Source organism: Myxine glutinosa, chromosome 4, assembly GCF_964187855.1.
Source record: "Myxine glutinosa chromosome 4, kmMyxGlut1.1, whole genome shotgun sequence".
In the NCBI taxonomy this organism is placed as follows: Eukaryota; Metazoa; Chordata; class Myxini; order Myxiniformes; family Myxinidae; genus Myxine; species Myxine glutinosa.
In genome coordinates, this window is record NC_136264.1 from 111857282 (window position 1) to 111882407 (window position 25126).

The 25126-nt window shown below is 44.1% G+C and overlaps 1 protein-coding gene across 2 annotated transcripts in view; it reads left to right on the forward strand.

Moving 5' to 3' along the window:
- Positions 1 to 25126, forward strand: part of LOC137425086 (testican-2) — a 104912-nt gene that overhangs the window by 48606 nt on the left and 31180 nt on the right. For both annotated transcript variants that reach the window (XM_068113118.2, XM_068113119.2), the window contains exons 5-7: positions 3651 to 3773; positions 4971 to 5207; positions 11441 to 11503. In XM_068113118.2, coding sequence (XP_067969219.1) covers positions 3651 to 3773; positions 4971 to 5207; positions 11441 to 11503 — 423 coding nt within the window. The remainder of the gene's footprint in view (positions 1 to 3650; positions 3774 to 4970; positions 5208 to 11440; positions 11504 to 25126) is intronic.

Here is a 25126-nt window from a genome sequence, read left to right on the forward strand (position 1 = left end):
CTTTGGACCAAAATGACCAATGTTTTGCATTTTAGAATTAATACTACATTCTAAAACTGCAAAAAAAAAAAAAGAATTGTGTCGGTTGATTTGGTGAAGCCACCAAGATGGCTTCAATGAAGCCACCAAGATGGCTTCAATGAAGCCAACGCCACAAGCCTGCTTCGGTGAAGTCCACAGTATTACAGTCAAGGCCTTTTGCCAAACAGCCGCCCATTCTTTGTTCAATTTAGTCCTGCGAGGCTTTCCCTCTCGGCTCTCCTACTCTTCTGCTCCTTGGCTCTTATGATTATGCTTTTGAGAAAGTCTTTGTTTCCATGGTTGTTTTCAGAGAGCTGCTATGGTGCAAACAGGTATATTAATTGAACTTGCCTGCAACTGGCAACGTGGCATTGCATTGATACTCTAATCCTCAAGAGCTGTGCTTTGACTCTATCCTTTCCACTTTACACCTGATGATGATTGGTTGGACAGAAGACACCAGTCACCGGAAGACAATGCGAGGCAGAAGACAATGTGTTCATGTGGCAGATGGTACTTGTTGTTTCCAGATCGTGCGGCAGTAGCTGTGAAGGGGCTCGACTTGGCGTCTTCTTGAGTCCCATTTAGGGGTGTATCATCAACCTCTATAAAGCTGAAAGGCTTCAAAGTCACTAAGTGGATCGAACAGCGATGGTCGCCCTGACAAACCCTAATAAGGGTGAAACGAATCGGTAGTTTCGCTTTTAATCTGCTTTGTAACAGCATTTGACCTTGGCATTTTTGCACTGAGAGGTCTTTCTGAGGCCGTAGTCATGATGTTGGAGTAAGGATATTGTCACGCCGTTTATCTGGTTTTGGAGAACTGAGGGACCCTCTTCATTGCAACTCGTGACTGCTAAAAACAGTATGCCTCCTGATGGTGATTGGTGAGGCAGAAGATAATGTGTCCATGTGGCAGATGGCACTTGCTGTTCACAGATTGTGCAGCAATAGCTGCGATGGGGCTCGAATTGGCATTCTCACAAATCCCAGGTAGGGGGTGTATGATCAGATAGGCCTCCAATTTTTCGGTGATCAGATTGTGCATACACTGTCATGGGAATAGTGAGTGTCGTGTATTTGTTTCTATTAAGTACATGATGATTGGTTGCCGGTGTCATGGTTGTGCTTATTTCTTAATTATTTTTGATGAAACGATTATGAATGCTTCATTCGATTCATTTAATTAGAATTTCCATACCCACTAATAGGGTAGGTAAACAGCAAGTATCTTATACATAGGTTTGGTTCATAACATTATACAAACATAATTCCAGTAATCTCTGTGTGTATGTATGTATGTATGTATGTATGTCTGTATGTCTGTGACCGCTGTTTCTCGACAACCACGGGTCCGATATACTTGAAACTTGCCAGGTATATTGCCGGGGACCCGAGGATGTGCCTTTTCAAGGTTTCATATTAATCGGACAAGTAGTTACCGAGCTATGTCCAAAAAACGATTCAACCAATCAGAGAGCAGCGAGTTATCACGTGTGCCGAACGTGGCGAACAGACTCTGCCTCGGACGGCACATTTGAGAGCGTATTCATTTATTTCACGTTGGCAAACTATGTTGGCGTTAAACTATGTTTTAAAACTAATTAAAACGAATTTGCGATTCTTTCGCTTTCCTGCGCGTTTGTGCACGCTATGGCGATTTCTTTACCAAACTCCGCAAGCCGTTCGCTTTGGACCAAACCATTTCATGTAAATAGAGGGGGGGGGATTGTCACCGTACTCGCAAGCCGTTCGCTTTGGACCAAACCATTTCATGTAAATAGAGGGGGGGGATTGTCACCGTACTCGCAAGCCGTTCGCTTTGGACCAAACCATTTCATGTAAATAGAGGGGGGGGATATAATTTTAGATATATATATAGTACGGGCATGCCCTAGTTATACAAACATGGCGAGAACTGTCAGGCACGTAATAAATCGATTATATATGATCAAGCACTCAATTTTGCTTAGACATCTGGCATCTAAAGACAGAACTAACCGTACTTTCTCAGAAAATGTAGAGATGCTGCAAATTGACTTCTACAAAAAAATCAGTGGCCATTTGTGAACTGGATACTCATGTCAAAATATTAGAATGAGAAATTTCCTGTGTCAAACAATGAGAGAATAGATGATGTTTCATGTTGAGATACCAACCTATCTAAATTCAGTTCATTTCTCATTATAAAGATTGTAACGTTTCCTGATAGATGTGTACACAAGTACTGTACGAATTGTTAGGAAGAACCACCTTTAGAGGCCATTTTCCCCCACAGAGCAGGGGTTGGCCTTTTTTGGGCACAGTGGTCCCCTGTTTGAAACAACGTTTTATAGCCCTTCCTGCCGCCAACCCTGTTACTCACCTCTTGCGACACACAGGGAATTATCAATGAACTGGTGCTCAATTTGCCGAGCTCGGAAGGATGACAGGTTGAGTCAACCCCCCTGGTGTTAATTCAGCGATCGACCAGGATTCGAACCCAGGATCCTAGGAACGAATTGTTGGGAAGGAAGAGAGATATCTCTGAAACAAGGAAAGCAGCAGTCAATGCAGTCACCGATTATGGAAAGTCACAATCAGATATCACCAGATAAATTGGCTGTTCGCAATCCACAGTATCTCACATCTTTAAAGAGCTTCGCATTGGGCATGGTGTCGCATCATGGACGGAAGTGGACCACAATGTCAAAAGATGACAGGACGTTGGTCATTATTGAAAAGAACCGCTTATAGTATACCAATCACCTTTCTCACAGGTGAAACAGCGATGTTGTCGAAGCATCCAGGTCAACAACCTATCGTTGTCTTTGTGAGCTTGGACTTTGCTCCAGGTTGGCTGGCATGAAACCTCTCCTGAATGCGTCCCAGAGGAAGAGAAGACTGTTGCGGGCCAAAGAGAGAAAGAATTGGTCTGTGGAACTTTGGTCAACTGTTGTGTTCATGGACAAATCAAAATTTTGTATCTCAGTTGGTGACAAGGAACCCCAAGTATGGAGCCATCCAAGAGATGCATCACCCCACCTGCCTACAGCGGAGCGTCACATTTCCGCAAAGCCGGATGGTATCTTGTGGCACGAGTGCTGGAGGTGTAGGACCTCTCTGCTTGCCGAATCAGGTAGTTAATGGGACTGTGTACTAAGACGTGCTGGAGCATTTCATGATTCCGACTGCTGAAGTGTTATTTGATGACAACGACTTAATCTTCCAGGAAGACATTGTTCAGGTGCACAGCGCATTGTCTACAACGGCTGGCTTTATGCACGTGTCATTTGTGGTTTATCTCGGCCTGCAAACTCTCCAGACCTAATGGAGAATCGATGGTAGACCATCAAACACAAGCTTAATGCGCTCAAACCCCAAACGCTTCAGGAAATGAAGCATAAACTGGTGCAGTGCTGGGAATCCATCATGGTAGAGGAATGCAACTGCCTCACCGCATCAATGCTCCACTGAATAAAGCCTGTGATCAAAGCTAAAGGATTGCCAACCAAGTATTGAAGTAATTCTCCACGTCTTGGCCTAAAATACAAATCATTCTAATTTTATGAACCCTCGCTGTATGTATATACACATATATAAATCCCTCTTTCATGAGCTTTTTTATTATTCTACTATTTGTTTTACAGAAGTTTGTACCTTGGAAGACTTCCTAGATGTGGCCACCAGGTTGAAGGATTGGTTTACGGTGCTTTACTCAGATGTCCAAGCTGTACAGGGTCCAGCCAGCAGATCAAAGCACCAATCACAAAGTTTGTTGCATTCATCCGGACATGTGTTATGAAATGTTAAAAGATATTTCTGCTGCTCTCATTATTAAAGTCATGAGTTTTGGTAGCAGTAAAATAATTGCATGCATCATAATGTTTCCTCAAATGTTCCTGTACCAAGAATAGATGTGGGCACCACCATAGTTATTGAAATCAATCTATAGTCAATCAAAAGCAGGAGGGCATGCTTATCAACTACCACTTGCCACGTCTTCAGTAACATGACACTATATTAAATACAGTTGATAATGCTATATTTACTGCCATGCGAAGCGAGATGGAGCTGACATTTCCAGGAGAATCCCGTGACTGCTGATACAGACCGACACTAGCCTTTCCAGCCAAATGTGCTGTTTATTCATGAACATGCACTGGAACTTGAACAGTTATGACAATACATGGAGGAATGAATGAATGAATGAATGAATGATCGTTTTAAGGCTATTTTCTTTCCCCGCTAGAGCAGGGGTTAGCCTTGCGGGCCACATGACAATCATGGTTCCCTGTTTGAGGCAATGTTTTTATGGCCGGATGCCCTTCCTGACACCAACCCTCAGTCGCTTCTTACGACACGCAGGGATACGGTGTACCTATTCTAAACCAGCGTACACACCGGGATCATTCATCCCAGCAAGCTGGTACTCAATTTGCCGACCTCGGAAGGATGACAGGCTGAGTCAACCCCCCTGGTGTTAATTCAGCGATCGACCGGGATTCGAACCCAGGATCCTAGGATCCCAAGCCGGCACCCTAACCGCTAAGCCAACACCAGGCTTTTATGACAATACATGGAGGCCTATGTGGTAATCAACAGGAGGACATCATGTATTTTTGAAAGCGGAAATGTTACTACAAGGGATGATCATCCAATTAACCAAAGCTCATGACTTTGTGTTCATGCTCTACAGTCTACACCTTCTGAAACAGGTACTCTAAAATCTAATCATAGGTCCTTTCTTAACCTTTGATTACAAGTTTCACCATTGCATCTCCTTAAGATGGGGAAGTGTCATTGTTTTAACATTCACAGTATTAGAAAAGTGTTCCATTCATATTGAATTGCACTTATTATAGTGGAAATACTGTACTGAGTATGGTTGACATTTTGATATGATGTCGACAAATCGACTGTATAACTACCTCAAATGCAGACTTACGTACATCATGGCATGTTAACAGCACCGCGGTCACAGCTAATGGTGCCTTGTGGAGGTGTCCTGGCATGGATGTTCGCCCGACTCGACAGTGATGGAGACGAGATGCTCAGTACAACAGAACTATCCGGGTTACAGAGAGACAAGTATGAGCACTGTATTGCTCCATTTATGACATCATGTGCGCATCCCACACCGCTGCACAGTGGCTTTCCCTCGTCGCTTTCGCCTGCCGACTGGTGCTCATGCTTCCAACGACCAAGTAAGATAAACCAAGACTTCAGCCATCTTTCTCACAAAATACTCTTGCTACATAGTGGTAATGTTTCACCTCATGGGTTTGTTCAAACTGCAATCACAGAGCAATAGTTTTCACAAAAGCAATAGGTTTTAGCAAGAAAATCAAGATAGCAGATGAGTGACCCAGGTTTTCATCTCAGGCCTATTGGCCTGGCATTGCATACATCAATGTGATATTTTGGACATCACCTTCCTTTATATTTTACAGGCAGAAGTACCTGGCATTGCCGGGTGGGGGAGAGGAGGGGAAAGGGGAGGTGAGGGGGGGGGGAGGGAGGGGAGGCGAGGGGGGAAGGGAAGGAGGGGGGGAAGGGGAGGGAAGGGGAGAGGAAGGGAGAGTGGGAGGGGAGGGTAGGGTGGAGTTAGGAGTGGAAGGGGAGTGGCTCACGTTTCTGAGTTAAGTGTGATGCCATTAGGAAGAAGAAGAAGCCGTACTACCAAATTCGTACACTTCCAGAATTGTTTGATTTATTTGTATTCAAATGTCTGGTGATTGTTTTGTATTTATTTACGTGAATGTGTACTTGTATATAACTGTCATTAATTTTAAAAGGCTTCAGCACGATCAAGCGATTTTTATTTTTTATTTTTAACTCCAAAAAACGAACTTTTTTTTTCAATTTTTGGGGTTTTTTTTGCCTAAAACACTCCCAGGCACTCACTGATGAACCTCTGAAAGTTTGATGAAGATCCGTTCAGCCATCTCTGAATAAAATGCGGACACAAAAACTGGACACATACACACACACACACACACAAACTCGTGTTTATATATATATATATATATATATATATATATATATATATATATATATATATATATATATATATATATATATATATATTTATATATTTATATATATATATATATATATATATATATATATATATATATATATATTTATATATATATATATATATATATATATATATATAATTATATATATATATATATATATATATATATATATATATTGTTGTGGAAAACCATTCAGGTCCGCACAACTTTTAGTCCAACGGTTTGGTTTAATTGCATTTAGATCATCAGATCATTCCTGTAAGTAGAAATACACAATAAGCATACGATGCGACATCTCATAAAGCCATTCATATCAGTCAATGCAAGCAAGCTAGATATTCTATAAAGGCGTACCATTAACGAGGCTACCGATGTAACATGTCACAAGGGAGAAGTCTCGGAGCACTGACACAGCAACGGGTCTTATAGTCACGCCCCTAGTGGGGACAACAATGACAGCGAGCAGCGAGCATCCCCACCCGGGTTCAGTACGGATACGATTTCACTACATTCACCCCCCGTCAGAATTATACGGCCGCGTGGCTAAAAGCGAGTGAGCGTCAGCATGGGCGCGGAGTATTAGTCGGCCCAACCGTAGCGGGCCGGGCGGCGAATTTCTCTGCCAGCACGCGTTCGAAATTCCCCGGGTACGGCGTCTCGTAACCCTGTATCCCCGGTGTCAGAGGCGTCAACAGGGTCGGGTGATGAAGGGGGTAACGCCAAGTCGTCGGACCCGGGCAGTCTCGACGGGGGGAGGGTCGGTGGACTGTCGGCGATGGGAGCGTCGGGAGAGGTCATAGTCTCATAGACGGGTTCGACTGGTTCGTCCGATTCCCTACTAAGGTCGTCGACCCCGCAAGGGGCAAGATGACGAACGGAGACAGTAGTCTCACGACCATCAGACGTCATCACACGAGCATGCTCAGGATTAGCCTGGAGAATCTGCACTTTGTCCACAAGGGGGTCGTACTTGCTCGCGCGAACTGCCCGTTTAAGGTAGGCCGGCCCGGGCCCAGCGAGCCAACTGGGCAAAGACCGTATACACCCCGAGCTCCTGGGGTGGTGGAAAAGACGCTCGTGGGGAGTTTGGTTAGTTGCCGTACTCAGGAGTGCCCGGATTGAGTTCAACGCCGCAGGTAGCGACCAAGCCCATTTATCGAGGCCCCGGCCGTGGGTCCGGAGATGGAGCATGACGGCCCTCCAGATAATCCCGTTGAAGCGTTCGATCTGCCCATTAGCCTGGGGTCTATACGGCGTGGTGTAACTAGACGCAACGTTGTTTTGGAGCAGATAGCCGCGCACCTCCTGAGACAAGAAGACTGCACCCCGGTCGGTATGGACATAGGCCGGGTAACCGAACATTGAGAACAAGTTCTGTAAGCAACGCATCACCGTGGCAGCAGTCATGTCCGCGCACATATAAGCAAAGGGGAATCGTGAGTACTCATCAACGATAGTGAGCAGATAGCGAGAGCCGCTCGACACCGGCAAAGGGCCCTTGAAATCCATCGCCAAGCGTTCCCACGGGCGTGTAGCCTTCACCAGAGTCCCCATAGGGGGGTTATAGAAACGCGGTTTGATTTCCGCGCAGATAGCGCAGTCGCGACAGATACGGCGGATATCGTCAATCGAGTAAGGGAGATTCCCACTCCGCACGAAATGAGCGAAACGCGTTACGCCGGGATGGCCCGCAGTAGCATGCAGCACCCGTAGGCCCTCCAACGAGGTGATACCAGCACATGTAGTGGGGCGCGATAAGGCATCGGCGGCCTGGTTATCCTTCCCTGGGCGATATTTGATGGTGTAACAGAAGTCGGCGAGTTCGATACGCCAGCGAGTGATTTTCTCGTTCTTAATGCGCTGGGCGTGTAAGGTGTCGTACATGAACGCAACGCTTTGCTGGTCCGTGATGATTTGGAAGCTCCGCCCGAGTAGGTACGGGCGCCATCGCCGAATAGACTCGACGATCGCATACGCTTCCTTTTCAACGGACGAGTGCCGCCGCTCAGCGGAGGTAAGAGTCCGTGAAAAGAAAGCCACGGGACGTCCCCCTTGGGAGAGGGTCGCCGCGATGGCCTGATCCGAGGCGTCACTTTCGAGGACGAACGAGCCGCTCTCGTCAATGGTTGCTACGGCGGCTCGGGCGATGTCGGTCTTAAGTCCTTCAAAGGCCGTCAATGCGGCCGAACTCAGGGGAAAGGTGTCGCAGGCCACAAGGGGGCGAAGTTTCGCGGAGAAATTTTGCACCCATTTGGAGTAATGGGCGAACAGCCCAAGGGCGCGTTTCAGGGAAGCCCGATCGCAGGGAGGGGCCATGTCGAGCAAAGGTCGCAGACGTTCCTTATCCGGAGAGACAGAGCCATGGGTCACGGTGTACCCCAGAAGATCTATGGTGCGTAGGGAGTATCGGCACTTATCCTCGTTCATAGTTAAGTGATACCGTTGCGCGACCTCAAGGAAGCGCTTCAGATTAGCGTCATGGTGCCCTTGGTCATATCCACAAACCGTAAGGTTATCGAGGTAGACAAAAACATCGGTTAAGTGCTCCCGCGCAACGAGGTCATCCATGGCCCTCTGGAAACAAGCGACCCCGTTCGTCACCCCAAAGGGCAATCGTGTAAATTGGTACAACCGCTGCCCCGACTCGAAAGCGGTATAGATACGATCCGCCCTAGAGATAGGGATCTGGTGGTACGCACTACGGAGATCGAGAGTACTATAGACCGAATACTGGGACACCTGTTGCACTAGCGCGTCCATCCCCGGAAGGGGGTAGGCATCCAGCTGTGTAAAGCGGTTAATCGTTTGGGAATAGTCGATTACCATGCGTTTGCGATGGGCCTCACTGCGCACCACTAAGACCTGGGCACGCCACGGCGACCTACTAGGTTCTATGATGCCGTCTTTCAAGAGCTGAGTCGTTTCGTCCGCAATGAATTGCATGTCCGCGCGAGAGTAGCGTCTCGATTTTACCGCGACAGGGGTACAGTCGGAGGTTAGATTGGGGAACAGCGAAAGCGGACGGACGTCCATTTGCGCTAGGGCGCACACCGTTAGCGCGTCGTCCGCCCCCACAACAAGAGTGTCAGGCCCACCGAACTCCATTACCAGACGTCCATGCAGCTTAAGAAAATCGTGTCCTAGCAGAATATCAGCACATAATGCGGGTAAAACCATAAGGTGTACATCAGGGAAAACCCGTCCCTTTAGCACTAGTTTCAATCGGCATTCCCCTTTTGTGCTAAGCCGGAGTCCCTGGGAAGCCATGAAGATCCGTCGTGTAGACCGCCCGATCCGCCATCCATGCCTGAGCACAAGTCGCTGGTCGATAAAACTATCCGTAGATCCGGTGTCCACCAAGGCCTGAACACAATGGCCCTCAACCATAAGGGGAATAAGGGCTTGAGCCAGGCCAGACGAGGCAGCTGGGAGCGGGACTGAGCCCCCCGAATGGGTCGGACCAGCCTCGCGGGTGGATCCTACACCAGCAGCAGTTTTGCGATCGTGGCCGGAGTCTGCGTTGACCATGGGGAATCCATTATCGTCATCAGAGGGCTTTCCCCAGCATTCCGGTGTTTCGCGATTCAAAATCCGATGAGAAAAGGCCTCAGTAGTAGTATTTGACATCGCCTTTTGACACTCCTGGCAGATAAAGGCTTCCGTTGTAGCCGAAATCGCCTTTTCCGTTTGGTCGCTTTGACAAAAGGCTTCCGTAGTATTCGAAATCGCCTTTTTCGTTTGGTCGCTTTGACAAAAGGCTTCCGTAGTAGTATTCGAAATCGCCTTTTTCGTTTGGTCGCTTTGACAAAAGGCTTCCGTAGTATTCGAAAGCTGTTTCTTCCCTTGCGTGGCTCGAGGTTTGGCCAAGGACGCGGCCTTTGTCCCCGATGGAGAATGAGACGGTGGTGGCTTTCCGGTGGCGCCAGTCAAGGTTGTCTGAGCGCCCAGCGGGCCGCAGAGAGGGGCCCTCCCCTTCGAAGACGGGTAAGGCGCTGGGCTCGTGGGTTCTGCTACAAGCCCGTTCAAGGTTGCCGCGCCTGCGCGACCGCGGCTGCGCGAGTCGAAGGGCCGCGAGCCGCGTGCCGATTTCTTGCACACTTTCGCGTAATGTCCCTTTAGCGAGCACAAATGGCAAATAGCGTCACGTGCCGGACACACGACTCGGGCATGACGAGGCCCTCCACAAAAAAACATGCGGCCCCGCGCAAGGCCTTGGGTCTGCTGGTCGTAACGGCAGCTGTCAGGGTAGGGTCATCCTCCGGAGCATCCCGGAGGTCAGCAGGCGGATCCACGTCCTCGTCAGTGGTCCTCTCCGGCCGGGCGTGTAGTGAGGTGCCCGCCAAAAGGCGCGTGCGATCATAGGCGTTCGATTGCATCCGCGCTTCGGTATACACCGTCGCTTGCTCAACCGCCGTAGCGAAGGTCAGGTCGGTCTTCTCCAAGAGTTTGAGACGTAGTTCCTGAGAGGAGACCCCTGCTATGAAGGCATCTAAAAGTCGATCATCTTTAGCCTGCTCGGGAGTCCGTGGCTGGGCGCTGTCCAGCATGAGCTGCCGGAGCTCCTGGGCGTAATGATCCATAGGCTCGTTGGGTTGCTGCCGTCGCGTCTGCAGCAAATAACGCGCATACACAGGGCTTTTTTCTTTTATATAAAGCCGCTTGAGCTCCGCGACGGTAAGATCATACGTCGTGCATTGAGCGACCGCGTGGTAGACCCGGTAGTCGATTTTTGAGTGTAATATTGCCAGCTTCGCGGCAGGCGTCGGAGCGGTATCAGGCTCATTAAAGAGATGCTCCAGTTGCTTGAGCCAGTGCTTGAGTTGCAAGCCTCCGTCCGTGGCTTGTGGGTCGGCGCTGAAAATGGACACCGTCAACGTCTTGTTGCCAGCCATGACAGCAGATCATAAATGCAATTAAGTGTTGTGGAAAACCATTCAGGTCCGCACAACTTTTAGTCCAACGGTTTGGTTTAATTGCATTTAGATCATCAGATCATTCCTGTAAGTAGAAATACACAATAAGCATACGATGCGACATCTCATAAAGCCATTCATATCAGTCAATGCAAGCAAGCTAGATATTCTATAAAGGCGTACCATTAACGAGGCTACCGATGTAACATGTCACAAGGGAGAAGTCTCGGAGCACTGACACAGCAACGGGTCTTATAGTCACGCCCCTAGTGGGGACAACAATGACAGCGAGCAGCGAGCATCCCCACCCGGGTTCAGTACGGATACGATTTCACTACATATATATATATATATATATATATACATAGATGTATTTAGTATTTATTCATCCTTCTGGTCTCATATTGTATCAAAACATCCAATGTATTCTAAGATGATGGAGTTTTCTGAAAGAATGTTCCTATGTATTTTATTTCCTGCCAGAGCCACCATGCTTGGCTGCCGTTGAAAGAATCATGCAGCAACAGCCAGAGAAAAAGCTGCTTGGTAAGACCATACGTTTTCGCAGATTTATAATAGCTTAATTAATTAAAATGCATTTGCATTGCAAAATATATAACAAATCAATCAATCAATTCAAAAGATATACTGTATATATTGTTGCAGATCCCGGGTTCGTCGATGTACTAAGGGGGGTTTATGCCCCGCTCCCCCTCAAACTCCGGGTCCACTGAGGCCGCCATCCACGACTACTAAACTCGTGATTGACGTATTGCTAAGCAATTCCGATCGCCAATCTCCCAGCCACGCGCCGAAGAGTTCGCTGGTCAAATATTCCCAAATACCTTCAAGACACGTGACCGGAGAAACCGGGGATCGAACCCTCGCTTTCACACACCTTATTCAATTGCGTGCCGAGCGGATTTGCACGGTGTGGAAAGCGGCGTTACCTTATGTGATTTATGGACCTGAATCAAGCCAAATTAGGTCTCGGATGATGCTAGGTCAATGGAGAAAAGACGTATCCGAACAGGTTGGAAAGTAATTAGATGTACAGCCTTTTATTTTGAAGGCACAGATAATAGACAAAAGATAAAGCTATATCAAGTCTTACCTACTATAAACCCGACTAGGCACCTTCACTCTCACACTCACACAGGGGAAGACACGCTGGTTATTGGCGTACCGATGTACGTGCTGGGATTGCCTCAAAGTGGCCGTGGCTGTGCGCCGTGCACAGTTTGATGTGCAGTCTGGATGTGGTAATGTCCGACAAACTTCAGCACCGGTTGGACAAGCTTGCAGGTCAGCTGGATCAGAGCTAGAGATCGGCTAAGAAGCGATGGGGGTCGACGAAACACCAAGGCCAAACACGTGTCGTGGGAGAAGCGAAACTCAAGAGAAGAGGTGTAGCCTCGAAGAGGTGTATCCTCGACGCATTCGAGATCTCGCGAGATCACGGTGAGGTCACGTCTTTTCGAAGCTGTTCCATGCGCTCACGCTTTCGAAGCTAAGTGATCTTTCTCAATTGTGTTTTTGTCGAGACTGTATCTATCTTTCGGTGTATGCACCTATAGCGTATCTTTTGGAAAATTTTTGGTGCTAATTTTTCGTACATGTATACACAATCGTCGGTTAATGCGTATCGAGTATTCTGCGGCCTAGTACTCGTAGGCTTAGGCTACCGTACCGTCTCCGACCAGGTGGTTTTGTTTTTCTCTCAGCGATTCGTCGAATGCGCTGCAATTATTTTCGTTCTCTGTTTCGTCCCAGTCGTTCACCCCATACCTCCTTGTTTAATATCTCTACTCAAAAAAAAAAAAAACCCAAAAATATTTCCTTCCCAGGTCTTATTCGTTTATTTGTTGTTCTTATTTGTTCGTTCGTTCTTCGTTCGCGATCACGCGATCACGTGGTTAGAAATTTATAATCTCTCCCCTGAACAACTATTTTCTCTCATATATTATAACACCCTTTTCTTCTTTTCCTACAAAAGGATGCTTTCGTCTTGCTCAGCAAATCTATTCCTTCCAAAAAATATATATAATACCATCTCTTACAGTTCCTCCTTTCTACATTCCCTAAACTATCCAGAACTCCACCCCTCCTTCAGTGTCCTCAAACGTATTTTTGACTCGAAGGTCTCAAACTCATTTTGCAAAAAATGTTCGTTTCCCATGAATCGTACACTTTTCAAAATCCAATCTCACCCCTCCCCTCCAAATCCTCCCCATCACCCATCCCTTTCAAATCTCCCCCCTTGCCCCTTCCCTCCCCTCCCTCCTAAACTCCCCCCACACCCCTCCCCTCCGAGACTCTCCCTCGCTCCTCCCCTCCTAGACTCCCCTTTCACCCCTCCACCTCAAAGCATCCTCCCTGCTTCTTCCCCCTTCCAACTTTCACCTTCATCTCCCCCAACCTTCTGCCTCGCTCTTCCCCCTCCTCAAATAACACCTCACTGTGCCTCACCCAATCTCCATCAAACCTTTTGTCCGCCCCATTCTACCCTTTCTCCAAGCTATTCTGAAATCTCTGAAATCTCTGACACACCTTCAACAGCTCTCCCTACCTCTTCCTCCTCTTCCACATCTTACTCTACCCCTCCCCCCCCCCCCCTGTTCTGGACCCGATGCTCCCCCTTCCTCTTCATTAACGGTATGGACCTCAAACATCCGGGGCCTTCGCTCAAACTTGACTGATCTCTCCATACAGGTTGCTTCTGACAAACCAGATGTGATCTGCTTAACAGAAACTTTCCTCCTTCATGATGTCTCTGATGCCTTGGTATCTCTCCCAGGTTACTCCCTCCTCCGGTATGATAGACCTGAGCCTCGTCCTGGAGGTGGGGTTGCTATCTTTATAAAAAACTCTCTTCCTCACTCGCCCTCCACTGCCCTCTCTTTGGCTACGGCTTCCCCTTCGCTCCCACCTTTTGTTCATATGTGTGTTGTACCGTCCACCAAACAGCGATGACTCCATCTACATCTCGCTGTCTGATAATATGGACCAACTTCTATCTACCCATCCCAACTCTCTCTTCCTCATATGTGGTGATTTCAATTGTCACCATGCCAGTTGGCTAGGTGTGGGTACCTCTCTCACCAGCCATGGCTCTTCAGCAAAGGACTTCTGCGACTCACTGGGACTGACACAATCTGTCAATTTCCCGACCCGGATCTCAGTCAACAGAGCATCTTCTCTTCTGGATTTGGTTATGACAAACTTCCCTGAAAATGTCTGCTGCTCTTCTTCTGCTCCAATCGGCTCATCTGATCATGTGCTTGTCAAAGTGGACATCTCTTTGACCATTCTCAGAGAGCCTCCTCAGCATCGGCGAGTCTGGCATTTCACTCAGGCCAATTGGCACGGTCTTCAAGCAGCCATCAATCATCTGGACTGGTCTCCCATCTCTACCGCCTCTGACATCAACTCATCCTGGGAATTCTTTCAAAGTAAATTGCTCTCTCTCTCATGCACAGATTTATCCCATCTCGTCTTCAGTTGTCATACCCTTCCTACCGTCCATGGTACACGGAATCTTGTGGTGAGGCTGTTGCCCTGAAACAACTTGCTTTCGTTTCCTGGAAAGCAAATCCAACGGAAGGAAATCTCTTTTCCTTTCACAAAGCCCGAAACAAGTGTGTGTCCACCCTCAGGAGAGCCAGGAAACAATATCTCACCGTTCTCAAGACCGAACTCTCTTATCTGTCTCCCTCTTCCAAATCCTGGTGGCATCTGGTCAAATCTGTTTCTGGTGTTTGTTCCCCCTCCATCCATTCCCTCACCTCAAACGGCTTAACGGCTGACTCCGCACGTGAAAAAGCTGAATGCCTCAACTCTGTGTTTGCCTCTAAATCTTGTGTCCCAAACCCATCCCTCTCTGTACCCACCATACCCAGTCGTACCCAGCTGCTCCTGGACTCTGTGTCCTTTCCTCCTGACAAGGTGGAAAAGTTTCTGTCAACCCTCGACTCTGATTCTGCAACTGGTCCTGACGGCATCAGCCCACGGGTCCTAAAATCATGTTCTTCCGCTCTTTCACTCCCTCTTACTGTTCTCTTCACCCTCTCTTTTGCTCAAGGTCATCTGCCATCTGCTTGGAAATCAGCCAACATCACCGCTTTGCACAAAAAAGGTGCAAAAACAGATCCCAGCAACTACAGACCAATCAGCCTTCTCCCAATTATCAGCAAAGTCATGGAATCCATCATTGCTTCAGATATTAAATCTTTCCTCTTCTCCAATGGCTTGATCTCTGATCATCAATTTGGTTTCAGACCTGGTCACTCTACTCTGGACATGCTGCTTCTGCTTTCTCAACAATGGATGGAGGTCCTCAACGCCAAACAGGAAATTAGAGCTGTCTCCCTTGACATTTCACGTGCCTTCGATACGGTCTGGCACCCTGCTCTGCTCACCAAACTCTCCTCCTTTGGTATCCATGGAAATCTCCACGCATGGCTGGCAGACTTCCTCTCTGGTCGTAGTCAACGTGTGGCCCTGAATGGGTTTCTCTCATCTCCTCTTCCTGTTCAGGCTGGAGTTCCCCAAGGTAGTGTTCTGGGCCCTGTGCTTTTTCTGGTCTTCATCAATGATCTCTCTGACTCTCTTGAAAATCCTCTCTATCTCTTTGCTGACGACTCTACTCTCTGTCGCTCCATTCCTCATCCCTCAGATCGGCAGTCTGCAGCCTCCTCACTCTCTGCAGACCTGGACAAAATCACAGACTGGGCAAACAAATGGAACATGTCTTTCAATCCTGATAAATCTCACACTCTTACGATGTCTCTCCGAAAAGACCGACTGGAAAACCCTCCCATCCACTTTCTGAATAATCCTCTCCAAGAAGTTCTGTCACTCAAGCTTTTGGGTCTCACTATTTGCCATGATCTTTCCTGGGAAAACCACATTTCAAATCTGGCCTCCAAAGCCAGTCGCCGACTGGGCATCCTCCGTCGTGCGAAGTCCTTCCTTGGCACACCTGAGCTCCTCACCACATACAAGGCTTTCATCCGCAGCTCTATGGAATACTGCTCTCCCCTCTGGTCTGGTGCTCCTGCCTCACACCTAGCCCGTCTTCACGCTGTTGAAACCAAAGCGTTCAGAATCATTGGAATCTCCCGCGATGAAGCTAACTCCAAGGGCCTTTCACTCACTCACCGCAGGCAGGTTGGTGGCCTTTCCGTCTTCTACTGACTCCTCTCTGGCCTTGCCCCCCCAGCCCTCTCTGGGCTCTGTCCCCCAAATATTCCTACAGGTCGCACAAGATCTGCCTGCAACCCTCTTATGGTTAAACTGCCAAAATCAAGACTTTCTGCTCACCTTCACTCCTTCATTCCTCTTTTCTCCCGCCTCTGGAACAAACTCCCTCACTCTCTTCAATCCCACTCCACCCTCCAGGTCTTTAAAACAGCTGTTCACCACCATCTCTTATCCTCCCCCATCCAAAACCTTGATCTTTTCTACCCCCGCTAATTTCGGTCGGCCTTGTGTTTTATACCTCTTCCCCCCCCCCCCCCCCCTCCCCTTCCCACGCCTCCTGCCCCCAAGCCCTCTCCCTCCCACACTTCTCCCTGCTCTCAAATGTTGTGGTTGTGTGCTTCCCCTTCTCTCCCCATCTTGTCTTCCGCTCCCTCTTTTTGTATATTTTGTTTGTCTGGTTGATTTTTTGTGAAATAAATGTTAGCTCTTTCACGAGCCTCGATTCAGTATACAAAAAAAAAGAAAAAAAAAAGCAGAGAATCTTGTCGGCGAGGCGAAAGGCAAGTGAGGTCGTGTCGAGGGCGCAGCCAAAAAGCAAGAGGAGTGTCCTCGGCGCTGCTAAATCCAAGAGGCCCTCGTGGTCGATGGGCGGGGGTATTTACCTGACCCCAAAAACTCCCCGAATGTTCCACAGCCTCCCATTCGCTGAGGTTGGTCACATGCTGGCCTTCAATCCTTCCCCCTCCTTGGAAGGTTTTAGTCATCCTTCCCCCTTTCATTCAGGGCTCCGTCTTTGGCCACGCCTTCCTGCACATCTAAATGGCTTCCTTTAACATCACAAAGGTTTGACATCCTGATGACTCAACGCATATTTGGTCTTTATTACTACACAATGGGAAAGGGCTAATCTTTACATTCAATAAGAAATAACTAACGACTGCAGGCTACATGTTGTCGTGCAATTAACTATAGGGGAGTAGTGTAATAATGTTGCTTCTGGGACACCTCCGTTTAACATGGGAAATCCCTATCTAATGTCATTTACCCCCTTGTCTTTTTCAAAAATCATAAACACCTCTATTTCTCCCACCCTCATCTTTATGAACCTTTTGTCTGTAGTACCTATCCTTAATGTTGTTCATTAGACCACTCAAACACTACAAATATTTGTTTTCTCTTATAGACCTATCATCCTTCTTCTACATATCATCTGGCAGATTAATCTTTGACCCACTCAAACATTGACCCATTCACTTCCATATTAATTATTTCCCTCCCTCATTGCCCCTAAACACCTATATTTCTCTCACCCTGTTCTTTACGAACCTTCTAACCTTTTGACATGTTATCCTTATTCATTAGACCACTTAAACACCTGTGATCCTTCTGACCTCATGGACCTTTTAACCTTTTACTCTTAATATCATCTGGTGAATATAACCCACTCAAACAACGACCCTACAAATATTTGTTTATGCGTGGGAAATAATTTAATTCTCCTACAACTCTCTTCACCATCTAATATATTAACAAAAAATATGTTTGAGTTTGGTTCTTTATTAAGATATTTTAACTGAGCTAAGATAAAATGGTAAACCTCCCTCAATGTTCTTGCTTGAGCGCCTCCAGTGCCACATACCATTTTTTGGTAAGCTCCGCCCACTTTTTGGTAAACCACGCCCATTTTTACTAAGCCCCACCCACTTTTTGTTAAGCCACGCCCACTTTTTACTAAGCCCCGCCCACTTTTGCTAAGCTCCTCCCACTTTTGCTAAGTCCCACCCACTTTATAAACTCTTCAGCATTGTATCATTTCCAGGTAATACATTACATCATTTTCAGGGAATTTCCATCACATCATTTCCAGTTAAGACACGCCCAGGGAATTTCCACAGGAAGACACACCCAGTCCTTATAAAAGGCACCGACCACACAGGCTTTTTCAAACACGCTTTCTGCTTCACTTGAGAATGGACTACTATGCCGAAATGGAATGGGATAACTTTGCTATTCCATGGAGTCCTACTACCTGTGTAGAACTCAACCTTCAGATTGATGAACTGGACTCGAACCTCTTATCAATGGAGGTAAGTTTGTTTATTTATTTATTTATTTATTTAATTTTTTTTTTTTTTTTTTTAAGATGAGACTCGTGTAAGAGTTAACAAAGTTTATTTTAATATTCATAGAGCTTGATTTATACAAATAAAAAATATTGTATTAAATTAATACATTGTTATTTTCTTTCACAGGAAATTGTATCTGAGATACGAAATGAAAATTCTGCTTTTAACACAACTTGGGATGAAGTTATTTTTTTGTTTGAAGACATTTTGAACAACCAAGACCCCCAGAACGAGTTCTACCTTGATGACCCAGCCAAAGAGTTATACCTTGGAGATCCACAAAATCCTGAAAAAGAGTTTTACCATGATGATACTTGTTGTGAGTTATCAAAACAAAACCCACTGAACAAGTTCTACCTTGATGAGCCAGAATACAAGTCATACATTGGAGACCCACAAATTTCTGAAAATTGGGAAAGGAGAGTTCTCCCTGATGGTCCGCAGTTATACTATGTGAGACACATCATAGAAACCCTAAAAAATTGGGCAAGGAGAGTTCTCCCTGATGGTCCGCAGTTATACTATGTGAGACACATCATAGAAACCCTAAAAAATTGGGCAAGGAGAGTTCTCCCTGATGGTCCGCAGTTATACTATGTGAGACACATCATAGAAACCCTAAAAAATTGGGCAAGGAGAGTTCTCCCTGATGGTCCGCAGTTATACTATGTGAGACACATCATAGAAACCCTAAAAAATTGGGCAAGGAGAGTTCTCCCTGATGGTCCGCAGTTATACTATGTGAGACACATCATAGAAACCCTAAAAAATTGGGCAAGGAGAGTTCTCCCTGATGGTCCGCAGTTATACTATGTGAGACACATCATAGAAACCCTAAAAAATTGGGCAAGGAGAGTTCTCCCTGATGGTCCGCAGTTATACTATGTGAGACACATCATAGAAACCCTAAAAAATTGGGAAAGGGAAGTTTTCCCTGATGGTCCGCAGTTATACTATGTGAGACTTATCACGGAAACCCCCAATATTTCTGAAAATTGTGGTTTTACCTTGGGGACTTGGAAAGATGGTTATATTTTTGGAGACTCGGAATGGGGGTTTTGTTTTGATGACTCGGAATGTGATACCTATCTTGGAGGCTCAACAGGAATGTGGTTATACCTTGGGAACTTGGAAAGTTGGTTTTATTTTGGAGACTCTACCTGTGGGGTTCCTCTTGGAGACTCTTTGGATTCTAAAGCAATGAACAATGTTCTTTATTTAATGACGCTTGATTTAAGCAATATCAAGAAAGTTCGAGGAAGAAAATGCTGGAAAATTCTTTCTTCCCATTTCTACTTCTTCAAACTTAAAAGCCTTGAAAGACAGAATTGGAGGAAGAGGAAAAAAAAAAAAAGAAATACGTATTTAAAAAAGAAGAAAAGAAAGATTATGTTAGGGGTTGGGTGGGATTTTGAATGTGAGGGTTAGGGATGGGGTTGGGTTAGGGTTGGGATTTTGAATGTGAGGGTTAGGGTTGGGGTTGGGTTAGGGATGGGGTTGGGTTAGGGATGGGGTTGGGTTAGGGATGGGTTGGGTTAGGGTTGGGATTTTGAATGTGAGGGTTAGGGTTGGGGTTGGGTTAGGGATGGGATTGGGTTAGGGTTGGGATTTTGAATGTGAGGGTTAGGGATGGGTTGGGTTAGGGATGGGGTTGGGTTAGGGATGGGGTTGGGTTAGGGTTGGGGTTGGGTTAGGGATGGGGTTGGGTTAGGGATGGGGTTGGGTTAGGGATGGGGTTGGGTTAGGGATGGGGTTGGGTTAGGGATGGGGTTGGGTTAGGGATGGGGTTGGGTTAGGGATGGGTTGGGTTAGGGATGGGTTTGGGTTAGGGATGGGGTTGGGTTAGGGCTTGGGTTGGGTTAGGGTTTGTATATTATTATGACTCACTCGCACATACACACACACACAAAAGTTAAGCCCCAACTAAAAAGTTGTGGGATTCTGTGTTTGGGGTTCACAGATTTAAAAACGTATCCCCATTATACACACACAAAAGTTAAGCCCCAACTAAAAAGTTGTGGGATTCTGTGTTTGGGGTTCACAGATTTAAAAACGTATCCCCATTATACACACACAAAAGTTAAGCCCCAACTAAAAAGTTGTGGGATTCTGTGTTTGGGGTTCACAGATTTAAAAACGTATCCCCATTATACACACACAAAAGTTAAGCCCCAACTAAAAAGTTGTGGGATTCTGTGTTTGGGGTTCACAGATTTAAAAACGTATCCCCATTATACACACACAAAAGTTAAGCCCCAACTAAAAAGTTGTGGGATTCTGTGTTTGGGGTTCACAGATTTAAAAACGTATCCCCATTATACACACACAAAAGTTAAGCCCCAACTAAAAAGTTGTGGGATTCTGTGTTTGGGGTTCACAGATTTAAAAACGTATCCCCATTACATTTTATTTATTTATTTATTATTTTCAAGGGTATTATCTGCTTACTTGTGTTTTTTGTAATTCTTGTGAGTAAAATGAACCCAAGATTTCTTCTCCATTTAAATCATATAATTTGTAGGTCCAAGGGACTGTATCCATTACATCAATGATTTTAAATAATTCACGAGTCCATTTTTGTGTATAACCTTTCTCAAAATGACTTTTCCATTTGTATATTCTTACAATATCACCAACTTTAAACTTGGGCTTTCTCAAATTAATCTCCTTTTCATATTCTAATTTTGTAAATGTTTCTGATGGTTTTGATTGTGTTGATGAATGAACTGTATTATTGTAATTATCTACAATATCCTGAATTAAATACACCCATTTTTGAGAACCGAGTTGTGTGAATTTTTTATATAATTTCTCTTTTAAAGTACGATTAAAACGCTCAATAACAACTGCCTTTCCTTCATTAAAGGTGCTGTATAATTTAATACCCTTCCCCTTAAGAAATTTCATGAATATTTTGTTATAGAACTCTGTTCCCTCATCAGTCCATAACTTCTTTGGTTTCCTTTTATCCCGATCAAATATTAGCTTAAAGGCTAACATTAAAGTATCACCCCTTTTATTTTTTAAAGGGACAACCCAGGCAAATCTACTCCTCAAATCAATAACGGTTAAAGCATACCTGTATCCCCTGTCATTATTCAATTCAATTAAATCAGCGGACCATATGTGGTCAGTGTATTTAGAATAAACCTTCCTTCTTTTAAACTTTGTGATTATAGGTTTGTGTAATTCTTCAGCCAAAAGCTCCTCAGTCTTGATGGCATCATTAGAGCCTAATAGTTTTTTGAGGAATAACCAAGACCAAGTTTCAATTTAGCATTTATCAAATTTCTCACAATAAACCTATCAACTTTCTCTCTCAACGTTGGATTTTGTATCAAAGACAAATTATACAACATTTCGCTGTCGGCTTTATGTTTTTCAGTCAACGTAGTGGTTTTCCCATAAGCAATATCATGCTTCATACACACTTCGTCAACCCTATTTGTAGGTTTAGACCAAGGTTTAGGATTGTCAGCCTCATCTAATCTTTTATCCAAGTTTGTTCCTGGACCACAGAAAGAATACCCTGGAAGGTGTAATTCCCCTGGAATTCCAGTTGTTGTAAATTTACTTCCTGACAGAAACTTTTGTATGTCTCCTCCTCTTTTAGGAGAGATGAATTGGCACTTTTTAGAGCCACATACTTGACATATTCCTTTTTGATAAACTCTATTATTTTTAGCTTTAACATAAGAGATATTTTTAGATTTAGTTTTCTTTTTACATTTGAGACAATAACTCATATTTATTTATCAGAAAAATTCCGACAGAGTATCAAAACCTTTTTGGTTTTCAACATATACATTTCAATCTTTATTTTTAAAACATAAAGAATCCTAAGGAATGCCTTCACTCTCTCCTCCATTTATTTACAAATAAAAACTAACTAAAGTCAATGACACCAACATCATCAATCACATAATCTTTTCCTTCTTCTTCTTCTTCTTCTTCACCACTTTCTCGTTTAAATCTCTGAAATTGAAGACATTGACGTTCTTATTTTTGAAACCATTATCTTCATAAGAGTTGTTAATTCTTTAATTTCCTCTTCGGTGCGTTGAGATTGATTTATTTGCTTTAATACACTCAATCTTTTATGAATCTCAGTGATTTCCATCTTTTTATATTTTTCCTCCCTCTCTCTTTGCTCCCTCTCCTCCTCCTCCATTTTCTCCCTCTCCTCCTTCTCCTTTTTCTCCCTTTTCTCCCTTTCCTCCTTCTCCCTTTTCTCCCTTTCCTCCTTCTCCTTTTTCTCCCTTTCCTCCTTCTCCTTTTTCTCCCTCTCCTCCTTCTCCTCCTTTTTCTCCCTCTCCTCCTTCTCCTCCCTCTCCCTTTCCTCCTTCTCCTTTTTCTCTCTTTCCTCCTTCTCTTCTTCAACTCCTTCCTCATCCCTTGCTACCCTTGAGTTTGAACCCCAAAGAATATTATACATATACTCATCTGGATTTTGAGATATTCTTGTATCTATAATTATTTTTCTCATAATAGGATACCAATAAGATTTGTTGACGATTTCTAAAAGAGTTTTATATTTCATAACTTTGAGAAGTTCATTTTTATTTAATATTTTAAACAAGTCTCTATTTGTGGGTTTAACAATATCAGTATAAGGCCAGTTTTTTATGACAAAATTCCCATGTATATGCTCCAAATCATAAGGTATGTAATACCGAGCACCCTTTTCTTGTAGGTATCCTTGAATACAAAAATTATAATTCTCTTGTAGTCTTCTTCCTGCCATTTATGTATCAGAAATATATGTGAGATTAATATTATGACAGGTAATACCACCCCATCTTCCCACTACCAAATCGGTTTGTATTCCTCGGCTTTCTATCCTTATCTCATTACCTTCCTTCTTTGTCATGCGAACCATCGCTATACTATCATATATTTTTATTTTCTTAAAATCACGTATTTGTTGTTTACTAATTGTACTTCCACATAAATCCTTATCTTCACCAAGTGGATAATATTCTTCTTTACGAGACTGATTTAAATCATGTAGGTCTTCTATGTTTATTGAAAAAGACCAATTATACCCTAAATCAGGCATATCATACCCCCATTTATTAATTCGCATATTAACTAAATGTCCTTCTTTATAAAATTTAATTGTAAGCAGGTAGTTAAATTCAATGAGGAAAGGTGTATGGTCAGTATAACCAGGTGTTGTGGTTGTAAATTTTACTTGTTTCACAAAACGTGCTGTTTTCTTTAAAGATATATATTGTGATAAATCACTGAATCTAATCAAGTCATTCGCATCTGTAGGGTTTGGATAATTGATTAATTTATAAGTATTCTTCATATTAATATTTTTACTTACACTATATTTTTGTCGTTCAGCCTGTGCCTTTGTATAATAATTTGATAAATCAATATCCTGAGAGGATTTTCCAAAGATAGAACCATCTTTTCCAACATAGGTCATTTATATTAGATAAAAAATGATATCATAAAAATTTTCATTATTGTTGAGTTGAAATAATACATATAAACATAATTGGCCACAACATTTAGAATTAATTTCTTGAACTTGGAATGTTTGATAAACACCATTCTGTAAGAATTGTATTACTTCAACAGGTGGTGGCATACCATAACTATCAAAATAATATTTATCCTGACTATTATGAATACAAACCCAATGAGAACCATTCTGTGTGTCTAAATTCATAATAATATTCTTTGTATTCTTATTTATATGTGTTAATTCATCTCTCATACAAATAACCACATTATCAATTTTTAGTGTTTTACAATACTTAGCTAGTTCTATATTTGACGTTGTATTCTTTCCAAATTGTTTAAACCATTTATCCATTTATTTATGAGAAAGATACAATCCATTACCCCGTTTAGTTAGTTTAACACCCGCTTGAGCGATAGAGGAAAGCATATCTCCAACCAACAATCTAGCTTTATCAGGTAGACTTTCAAGTTTTTGAGCAAAATCTACAATTACACCACTTCCACTAATTTGTTTCTCCAACTCCTTGTTATGTCTTTCCAATTCTTTTTGAGCTTTTAGTTGTGCCTTCCTTTCGTTAGCAGTTTTTACCGCTGCTGAAATACCACCAGTCAATGCTCCCGCCGCACTTAAACCAGCAAATAAAGGAATTAGAAACGGGAGAAATCCTCCTCTTGACTCGTCTATTGAATATTTCTTTAACATAGGTTTCGTCATTTTAATTTTAAGTGATCCAACATCATTTAGTGTTTTTACTTGTGTGTGTGTGAGTAAAACATCAATTCTTACAGCTCCTTTTCTTTGAATTGTATTAACATTAATAATACAAGGCTTTTGATTTTGAATACAAGATGTTAATTTATTAAGATTGATTTGATTAACATATACCCCAACCATTTATTTATGAGAAAAAACCTATGTGATATTAATCATAACACCATTATCTGTATTAATCTGTAATTCTGTTTCCTCCAAAAGCAAACAATATGCATTAACCTCTTCACTCTCCCCTCTTTCAATGTATAGAGAAGTATCCACTCGATTAGACTTTATAGTTTCCTTTTGAGAACTCAGGTCAATTGCGTAGATTGTATAAAGTTTTTGAAACGCAACCATATCCAAAATAGGATCATTATTACCATTACTTTCACACACCTTTTGGTAGGACTTGTAGGCTTCCGCATAATCATTTTTTTCCCAATCAATTTCCAATCTATCTCGCGGATAAAATGTGCCATCAAGAGAAACCCGAAGTTGTTTCACCTTTGCATTATCACTCAGGGCATTATTCTTATTAGTACCGTCCTCTCCATCTGTTTTTTTAAAAATGAGCCAGAGGTATCGTGGCTTTCCTTGAAGAACACC